Source organism: Sinocyclocheilus grahami, unplaced genomic scaffold (genome assembly GCF_001515645.1).
Source record: "Sinocyclocheilus grahami isolate Dianchi unplaced genomic scaffold, SAMN03320097.WGS_v1.1 scaffold141.1, whole genome shotgun sequence".
Taxonomy (NCBI): Eukaryota; Metazoa; Chordata; class Actinopteri; order Cypriniformes; family Cyprinidae; genus Sinocyclocheilus; species Sinocyclocheilus grahami.
The window spans coordinates 925631-936075 of NW_015505320.1; the positions used below are offsets into that span (position 1 = coordinate 925631).

Sequence of the window (10445 nt, forward strand, 5' to 3'; positions counted from 1 at the left end):
TTTACTCACAATTTAAGTATGAAACGAAATAATTACTTTAAATGTTCTCCGAAATTTATTACATTTGTAGTTCACACACCACGTGCCACTCTGAGTTACACTTAACATCGTTCCATTCACCATCTGTTAAGATGGCAACACAGTCCTCACTTCCACGATAATCATTAGGTTCATTTTTCTTCCATTTGGTAAAAGTCAGAGGTTGATTGTGCATATCTACAAATGTCCCCTCTATCTGAATGTCTGTTGTTCCAATCATTATATAAGAAGATCCAAGGACAGCATGCAATGACATTAACAAGTTATTTTCCTCTTTACTTGTTGGCAGGGCAATTCTTCCCCCTGCATTTGCGCAGAACTTCAATCCATCATTGTAATTTGCTGTCAGCGCATCAGACACATAGTATTTTCCTCCAATATTCCTAAATATGCGAAACCTGGAAGCTTCACATAAAGGTTAAATATTATTTAATGAATATGTTAACAGCAAGGTACTAAACTTATATATTTTCCCACAACAATAAACTTTGAGGCAGTTACTATTTGTTTAGAAGTAACATACCTTTCTCTATTCCACTGAGTCTGTCTGTTAGTTTTTTGATGTCTAATTGAAGTTTTGTAATTAAATTAATGTCAGCAGCAGTGCCTGTGGAAAAGAAAACGAAACAGTGAAATTACGTTCTTATGAAATTGAAGGAATTTATGCAGTTTGCAATTGCGCAATGATGCAATGTGAAAAGACACAAATGGACTTTCTGTCCACAGTGTGTGTATACACTGCTGTGAAAAAGTTTTTGCCCCCTTCCTGTTTTTTTTGTGTGTTTTTTTCCATATTTGTCACACTTGAATAATTCAGATCATCAAAAAATTTTAATATCACACAAAGATAACCCAAGTAAATGCAAAATGCAGTTTTGAAATAATAATTTCCTTTATTAAGGGAAAAAAGCTGTCCAAACCTACCTGGCACTATGTGGAAAAAGTAATTGCTCCCTAAATCTAATAACTGGTTGTACCTCCCTTTGCAGCAACAACTGCAATCAAGCGTTTGCAGTAACTGGCAATGAGTCTTTCACATCGCTCTGGAGGAATTTTGGCCCACTCCTCTTTGCAGGATTGTTTTAATTCAGTCACAGAGGGTTTTCGATCATGAATGAACTGTTAAAGGTCATGCCACAGCATCTCAACCGGATTTAAGTCCGGACTTTGACTTGGCCGCTCCAAAACCTTAATTTCGTTTTTCTTGAGCCATTTAGAGGTGGACTTGCTGGTGTGTTTGGGATCATTGTCCTGCTACATTACCCAAGTGCGCTTGAGCTTGAGGTCACAAACTGATGGCCGGACATTCTCCTTCAGGATTTTCTGATAGAGTGCAGAATTCATGGTTCCATCAATTATGGCAAGTCATCCAGGTCCTGAAGCTGCAAAGCAGCCCCAGACCATCACACTACCACTACCATGTTTGACTGTTGGTATGATGTTCTTTTTATGAAATGCTGTGTTGGTTTTACGCCAGATGTAACGGGGCACACACCTTCCAAAAAGTGCAACTTTTGTTGCATCAGTTTACAGAATATTTGCCCAAAAGTCTTGGGGATAATCAAGATATTTTTTGACAAATGTAAGACGAGCCTTTGTGTTCTTTTTGGTCAGCAGTGACTTTTGACTTGGAACTCTCCCATGGATGCCGTTTTTGCCCAGTCTCTTTCTTATTGTTGAATCATGAACACTGACCTTAATTGAGGCAAGTGAGGACTGCAGTTCCTTAGATGTTGTTCTGGGTTCTTTTATGACCTCCTGGATGAGTCATTGTTGCGCTCTTGGAGTAATTTTGGTAGGCCGGCCACTCCTGGGAAGGTTCACCACTGTTCCAAATTTTCTCCATTTGTGTATAATGGCTCTGACCATGGTTCACTGGAGTCCCAAAACCTTAGAAATGGCTTTATAACCCCTTCCAGACTGATACATGTCAACTATTTTGTTTCTCATCTGTTCTTGAATTTCTTTAGATTGCGGCAGTAATCAGGCCTGGGTGTGGCTAGGGAAATTTAACTCAGCTTTCTAAAATAATGTGGTTAATCACAGTTCTTTCATGATTTAACAGGAGGGGGCAATACATTTTTCACGTAAGGCCAGGTAGGTTTGGACAGCTTTTTTCCCGTAATAAATGGAATCATCATTTAAAAACGGCATTTTGTATTTACTTGCATTATCTTTGTGTAATATTAAAATTTTTTGATGATCTGAATCTTTTAAGTGTGACAACTATGCAAAAAATGTATAAAACAGGAAGGGGGCAAAAACCTTTTGACGGCACTATATATATATGTGTGTGTGTGTGTGTGTGTGTGTGTGTGTATAGGGTAAGGAAAGTACGTGACGTGACGTTTGGCCAATTATGGTGTCCCATACAGTCCCCCTCTAGCATAAATTATGCAGTCAAGATTAGGGGGAATTCCGAATTCGCAGACGTGAACCCGGGCGCCGTGCAATGGCTGAGCCTCGCTCTGGGTGAACCACCTTCTTGTTCATAGTGTCTCCCCAGGTAAGTATTTTATGTTATTATTTTATGTTAAAATGTATTTATTTTACCTTGTGGACCTGGACTTCCTTTCTGCCCTTTAGGGCCAACAGCACCTGCTGGTGCTGCTGGCCCTGCTGGCCCTGCTGGTCCTATTTTACCTGGGGGTCCCTGTGCACCAACTCCTGCAGAGTGAGATCTCATTTTAGCATTAGAACATGACATGAACAGACTGTTCGCACTACATCAAGGGGCGTAGTTTGTGGGGGGATGGGGGGATATAACCCCCCCAATAACCCAAAGTAGTAAGTGCAACCCCCCCCCCCCCCCCCCCCCCCCACCACCACCACTCCCCACCCCCACAATCGCACTACATCAAGGGGCGTAGTTTGTGGGGGGATGGGGGGATATAACCCCCCCAATAACCAAAACTAGCAAGTACAACCCCCCCAATAATTATACCATGGTTAATGGAAACCTCAAATCTACTTGAATCAATATTAAGAAATAATTTAAATCGCACCTTCTGCGCTTCTATAAGCGCTAACTTAATGGTCATGAGTGTCGCGTGAATCAACCTATACTCTGCACGTGTTCACCAGCACGCTCGAGAAATGTGATTTGGTCAAATATGTGATCTACTTGATTTATTTAGAGAAACAGACACTTTAAAATGCTATGGAGAAAGTCAAACGGTATCTAAAAAGCAGAGGTGAAAAGTATTGGAGTAAATGTAATTAGTTTCTATACTTGAGTAACTTTTTGGATACTTTGTAGTTGTACTGAGTATCAAAGATATTAGCAACTTTTACTCACTACTTCACTACATTATTGAATGAGTATTCTGTACTCTTTACTCCACTACATTTGAAATGAGTGTTGCAGTTACACATTACATTTTGCATGTACCTAGCTTTTTCTGCAGCAGTTTATTTCTGCTACAAAAGACGTGATACTGCCTATTACAGGTCACTGAAAGTACTGCATCTTGTACTTTTTGCCCTTACTCACCCAAACTTTTCAAAAAGGCTACTTTATGTGAATGCGAGTTCGTTAGCAAGTATTTGTGAGTCACAGGTGTTTTATATATGAGACGAGGACATGACTGCAGCCGGCAATGAGGCCGAAACCAGCACATCCAGTGCAAGAAGGCTTCAGCTTTTTAATTTTACTTAACATTATTTTATTTATCCATTATACTGAAGAGACATTTTTGAAAGATATTGTTTTTTGTTTGGTTTGTTTCGTAATTTTGAGGTGTTCAGTTTCATATTGGTTTTAGAAAATAAACGTGATTGCTCTCCTCACAAATCAACTCTTTCTTGTTTTTGTTACATGTTCTCTGTGCCTTGCCCTGGACTTTTATGTCACTTCCTGTCTCCCGTGGTGTTTGTAGTCCGTTTGTAGTCCGTTTGTTCATTGGTTCCTCTTGATTAATCTCCTCAGGTGTGTCTTGTCTTGTTAAGGCCTGTTCACACCAAGCACGATAACTATAAAGATAACGATAAAGATATAGTTCTAAAAATTGTTTTCAATATTAAAGAATTGAAGAGTCCACACCACAGCTATAACGATAAAGGCACAGAGAAACGATATCGTTGGAAACATTTTCAGAACGATTTTTTCCAGCTGATGAACAATAAAAACATTGACAGCCAATCAGAATCAATCCTGCTGTCACGAGTTTGAGAATTTAAAGCGACAGACGAGTGTACGCTTAGAATAATCAGACGATATCATCCGCTGATGTGGATGCTAATATCGTTATCTTTATAGTTATTGTTCTTGGTGTGAACGGGGCCTTAAGCTTGTTGGCCCCCGGTGTGTATATATAGCCCTAGTTTTTCTTTAGTTCCTTGTGAATTGCTGAATGTAGGCCTAATGGTTGTCTGTTTGCCAGTCATTCTGTTCTTTGTTCCCTTTGGTTTTTGTCTTATTGTTTGTTCTAGTTTTTCCATTAAATACCTGCACATAAATCCTTGCCTCTGCCTTTTTCCGCAGCTTCTCCACAACATTACAGTTTTTCACTGGCAAATCTCTTTGACTAGTGCATTTTTTGAGCCTATATTTAGTATAAGTAAAATACTTAAGTACTGTTAAAATCAGATACTCTAAGGCTTTTACTCAAGTTGTTTTGGAATTGGTGACTTGTAATGTGTAGTGGAGTAATTTTCACTGTAAGGTATCTGTACTTTTACTCAAGTATGGTTTTTAGGTACTCTTTACACCTCTGCTAAAAAGGCAAATAAACTAAAAAGACTGATGACTGACGGTCCTGAACCAGCACTAACATATATTAAAATCTTTTAAAACTAGGCTACTCATGACCACCTTTACTAGAATTTATCACGTTTTATTGTAGGCTTATTTACTGTGTCAAATTTAGTCTAACTTGTTGTAGAATTTATATTGGATAATCTGTTAAGGGAATAGATCTTTCCCTTTATATAACAACGGTGGCATGTTGTAGCTATTGGTTCTATATGCGCAGGCGGTTGTTTCTTCATAACAAAAGCTACATTTATTAATTAAAAAAGTAATTATTGGCCTGTTAATGATTAATAGGCTAATCTTATTATAACAAATGCTACAGTTAAGAACTATGGTATATGGCCTTCAGATATTCCAAAAGATGGCATAGATTAAATCATTAAGAGCCTGATGAACTTTTAAAGAGTGAGAAATAAACAATATCAATATGAGAAAATGTTAGATTGACATGTTGAATTAGAACATTTTGTCAAACTATAGCTTATAAGTGCATAAATAATATATATATATATATATATATATATATATATATATATATATATATATATACTATGTAAACAAGTAATTGTTAACTATGATGTTACTTTATTGCATAGATGATAGGACAAAATATAATTTCACAAACAAATAAATAAACCTTATGAGTGAGCATGACCTCAGGATTCTACTAAAACAGTTCACACTTCAACCCCCCCAATGTCCAAACCAAATCAATGCCCTTGACTACATCAAACCTAAGACGTACACAACAAAACAACAACTAAAAGCACAAACCTGGATCTCCTTTTTCTCCATTTGGTCCAGGAAACCCGTCTCTTCCATCTCTGCCAGGGCTGCCGTTGTGTCCCGGTGAGCCCGGCACCCCAGCATTAGCTGGACAACTACTTTGAGCTGCAACAAGCACCTTAAACTCCATAAGGAGCAGCACAGCACAGATTTGATGCTTTAACATTTGTTCACTGTGGAAACTGCAAGAATTATGTTGCTGCAATGCTAAATAAGTTTCAGATCTGTTTATTGGTCTTTATTTATGTTTTCTTGATTTATAGGCCTATGCGATTTGTGATGAAAAAGCGTTTTTGATTCCTGATAGGTGCCCCGTGTTTGTCTAATGCAAATTTACTGTGTTTGAACATTAAAAAAAAAAACGCCAGGAGCTCAAGAGTTTGAGAGAAACTTTTACCCACTAACCTATTTAATACCATCTGTAGATTTTCATTTATTGTATAATCAGCCTCGATACTTTCAGCTGAAGCACTTTGCAGTAAACCATATGCATATTTGTTACTTGAATTAGTGGTTGTGTATGTTGTGATTTTGTATCTTATCAGTTTTGCAGTGTAATTAACAGTCATTACTCAAAAAATATACTAGTTATACTAGTTACTCCTTTCAAAAGTAATATGCGACCCTGAACCACAAAATCAGTTATAAGTAACACAGGTATATTTGTAACAATAGCCAACAATACATTGTATGGGTCAAAATGATTGATTCTTCTTTTAGGCCAAAAATCAGTAGGATATTAAGTAAAGATCATGTTCCATGAAGATATTTTGTATCCTATAATTTCCTATCGTAAATATATCAAAACTTAATTTTTGTTTAGTAATATGCATTGCTAAGAACTTCATTTGGACAACTTTAAAGGCGATTTTATTAATAAAAAAATGTACCCTTGTGACTGGTTATGTGGTCCAGGGTCACATATTATTACTTTACTTATTACTTTCTGGCAACAGTAATTAGTTACACTACTAGTTACATTACTTTTTTCGCTCCCCACATAAGTTGTAATTGCATATCATGTCCCAGTGTTACTAACAATATATTTCTGCCTCATCATTTGACCAAAATCCACATAGGATCGCAGTCAAAAGTTATTACAAACACTCAGTGGTAATTGATAGTAGCATTTAAGTAAAACCACTGTACTAATCTCATTAACTGTCATGTGTAGCTTGAAGATAGCTATAATTTCTCTGTTACCCATATACGATTCTAATCCATGATGCATGCATTTTATAACAAAAATAAAAAAAATCTAAAAAGATTTTATTTATAACTGGATAAGAGGGATGTGGGTGGGCAAGCCATGCAATGCCAGAGTAAAATGCCACAACTTCCATAATGCCATAACTTACATCATTGTTCAGATCATATTTTCTCCTGACAAAATCAATGTAATCGCAATATTTCCATCTGTTGAATATAAGCTTTTCCATATTACAAGCTTGCCTGCTGCACTGGTGACTTCATGTGCCTGTGCAAGTCGTGAAAATTATGAAAATAAATCTAGGAGTTATTGGATCATTGGACTTCAAATCAGTAGGAGTTGAGGCATCAAATGTAACTAAGTAACGAGCTGTTTTATGGATGATAACAGTAATATTATTACTGAAATCTTATTAGTAGTTAGTTAAACTACTAGTTACTGCAAAAAGTAATATTATTATTGTAACTAGTTAGTAACACTGGCAATTAATAATGCAGCATCTACCTCACATATTCAAATACCATAATACCCTTGTGCGGTCTTTGGTCACTTCTGACCGGAGAATTTTACATTTTTAATTTTTAAATATCTTAGCTTCACCAGAATGGTACGAAACTTGGTGACTTTTATGGCACTTGGTATGTGAACACACAAAAAAAATCGAGGGCATGATTCGAAAAAGCTAAGTGGTCGTAAAAAAAATAGTCACACTTATGGTCTTTGGTCAAAAATGACCGACCATAGGAAATGAATGGGAAATAGGGGGGAAAAAATTCAGAATGTTTTTGTGGGTACAATCTACAAATCCCCCATAATGCAGAAAAAATTGCACAGCAATGAAGGGGTGAAACTCTAAAACATCTAGAGTGCAAAATCAACTCACACACGCGTGGACACACACACACACACACACACACACATCTATGAACTGGTGTGACTGTAGCACTGCAACTATGTAAAATAAAATCAATAATTCGACTATAATGCAGTAAAAAAGTGGACAGCAAGGAAGGGGTTACACTCTAAAACATCAAGAGTGTAAAACGGATACATCCATTCACACACACTTACTTACACACACTCACAGACACACACATACAGAATTATACATACTCAAACATACTCAAAAGAATTGTTAAGGCTATAACATATAGCCAAAATGAGTCAGACTGAAATAAGAGGTTAAAATCAGATCAGACATAGAAGGATTAAGCTCTGATAAAGCATTCCAAGGAAGGGGTTACACTCTAAAACATCAAGAGTGTAAAACGGATACATCCAGATACACACACTTACACACACTTACTCACAGACACACACATACACACACATACAGAATTATACATACTCAAAAGAATTGTTAAGGCTATAACATATAGCCAAAATGAGTCAGACTGAAATAAGAGGTTAAAATCAGATCAGACATAGAAGGATTAAGCTCTGATAAAGCATTCCTTTTAGTTGTTGTTACATTTTAATAGAATTTTAATGTTTTGTGTAACAAAATGCTTTTTGTGTTCAGGTTTGAATGTAGTAATAATAATGCAAAAACATACACTTCAAATCAACATTTAAAACAACAAAAAATATAAACCTTGACAAAAAGTAGTCTTTGAGAATGCCTTAATATACATTTAAATCCACAACCTAATAAAAGTAAACAATTATGTATAAAAACTAGGGAATTCACAAGCCTAGTGGTTACACCATGAAATTACAGGTTTTTCTTTTTTTGCTCTCACCAGGAGGTGCTATTATGTCTTCAAACATTGGATTTTAAAGGCCTAGTCTCTATTTCAATCTGAGATACTGCATTAATTGAAAATACACTTTTTGTACTATTTTCAATGGGAAAAATTGATAATTATTGCATAAATATTAGTTAGTACTATAAAATTTCTCTCAAAATACAGAAGAAAAAAGAAAAATATTATTGAAGAAAAATATATTAGATTGATTTAACTGAAGAAAAAAAAGAGTTACATTTCAGGTGTCTGGTCACTTTTGACCACGAAGACCATGAGTGTGACAAGGGTTAACTACTGCATGAGAAAGTTTATACAAAACAAAAACAACATCCAATGTTTGTCAAAATGTTAATGATTAATTTTGTAAGTAGAGTTGCGAGTGAAGTTATGGGTTTGTTTATTCCATTCAGATGTCAAAGGATAACAACAGTTATCGGGAAAAAGGATTTGTTTTTGACCGCGAGGTGTAGTTTGTTAGTTTCCTAACTAAGAAAATACCTATACAGTGTGTCTTAAATTATATAAACAGCCTTATGTGCACATACAAATTTCACTAACAAAACACCTTCAGAGTTCACTGGGAAATAACCTTGGACATATTTGTGCAGGGCATAGAACAAACATTATAAACAAACAAATTGTCATGTTACGCTGCTGCGGGAAGAACGTAGGAGACACGGAGTAGCATTCACAGTCTTTAATGACGAAAAACACAGGATAATCCAAAATAGGAGCTGGGGAAACACACGAAGAAACAAGTAGACCTGACAAACGTACTGTTAATAGCATATTAATATTGCAGATATGTATGTATCTTAATATTGTATACATACTATCTGATTTCTATTTCACATATGATGGGATGTAGACCATTACAACCAACATCATCCCAAAGGCCAGAGTCTGTTATTGTTCCACAGTCTTGTAGTCCCTTATAGTCATCAGGCTGACCAAGAGCCCAGTTTTTAAAAGTCAATAGCTTCCCCTCGGAGTCCACAAACCATCCCTCTGTTTCTCTGTCTGTAGTTCTAATATATGGCTTCTTAATACCTAAACCACTGGATACTGATACTTTCAATAATGCCTGATTTTCAGAAGCAGTTCTTGGCAAAACTATTGTTCCACCAACGTCCTTACAGTACTGCACCCCTGTATCAAAAATTGCCTCAACACCATCAGTGATGTAGTATTTCTGTCCCACTTTTCTGAATGTATTAAAACTCACAACCTTCTCAATCATGGCAATCTTGGCATTAAGATGCTGCATCTCAGATTTTAGGGAGTCAGATATGCTTTCACGTCCAGGAGAGCCTAAAAATTTAATAATTGCACTTTGAAATTAGGTACATGTCTACATGAATGAACATAAATTATTGAATATAAATTATTTACATGACAACTTTTTTAAAGTAGAAAAATCCATGTTTTTCCACATGAGGGATTTTGAAATAGCTAAATGACTTATAATAACTCATTATTATAATAACTTATAATAATAACTTAAATGTTTAATACCTTGAGGACCTGAAGGTCCCCTTTCCCCCTTTTCTCCAGCTGGCCCAGGTGGTCCCGCTTTACCTGGTGGTCCCTGAACACTCACTCCTATAAGATAGGAGCAAAATAGTTGAAATAAGGTAGGAGTGAAATAATCCACTATCTCAGACTCCCTCACTTCATTTATTTCTCTCTTTCACATACACAGACCTGGCTCTCCCTTCTCTCCTTTGGGTCCGATTGCACCATCTTTACCATCTCTCCCATCTCTCCCAGGCAGACCGTTGTGTCCAGGAGTGCCAGGAACTCCACCATATGCAGGACAGTTCAGGTTCTGAGGTTCAGCTCAAACCAACAGCTGCAGTGCAAACTGAAGGAGCAGAAGAGCCTTGAAGAACAGCTTTAACAGTGCCAT

At 36.5% G+C, this 10445-nt stretch overlaps 2 protein-coding genes across 2 annotated transcripts; both read right to left on the reverse strand.

Moving 5' to 3' along the window:
- Positions 1-25: 25 nt before the first annotated feature.
- On the reverse strand, positions 26-5841 carry LOC107591362 (mannose-binding protein C-like). The gene is made up of 4 exons (XM_016280506.1): positions 5567-5841; positions 2593-2706; positions 563-646; positions 26-444 (listed from the first exon to the last, which is right to left on the reverse strand). The coding sequence occupies exons 1-4, from the start codon at positions 5742-5744 to the stop codon at positions 59-61; spliced, it is 762 nt and encodes a 253-aa protein (XP_016135992.1). The 5' UTR covers positions 5745-5841; the 3' UTR covers positions 26-58.
- A 3075-nt stretch (positions 5842-8916) lies between these two features.
- LOC107591452 (mannose-binding protein A-like) lies at positions 8917-10445 on the reverse strand. Its single transcript, XM_016280598.1, is given in 3 exon segments — positions 8917-9847; positions 10052-10138; positions 10241-10445. Coding segments are annotated over 3 exon segments (771 nt in total). The 3' UTR covers positions 8917-9368.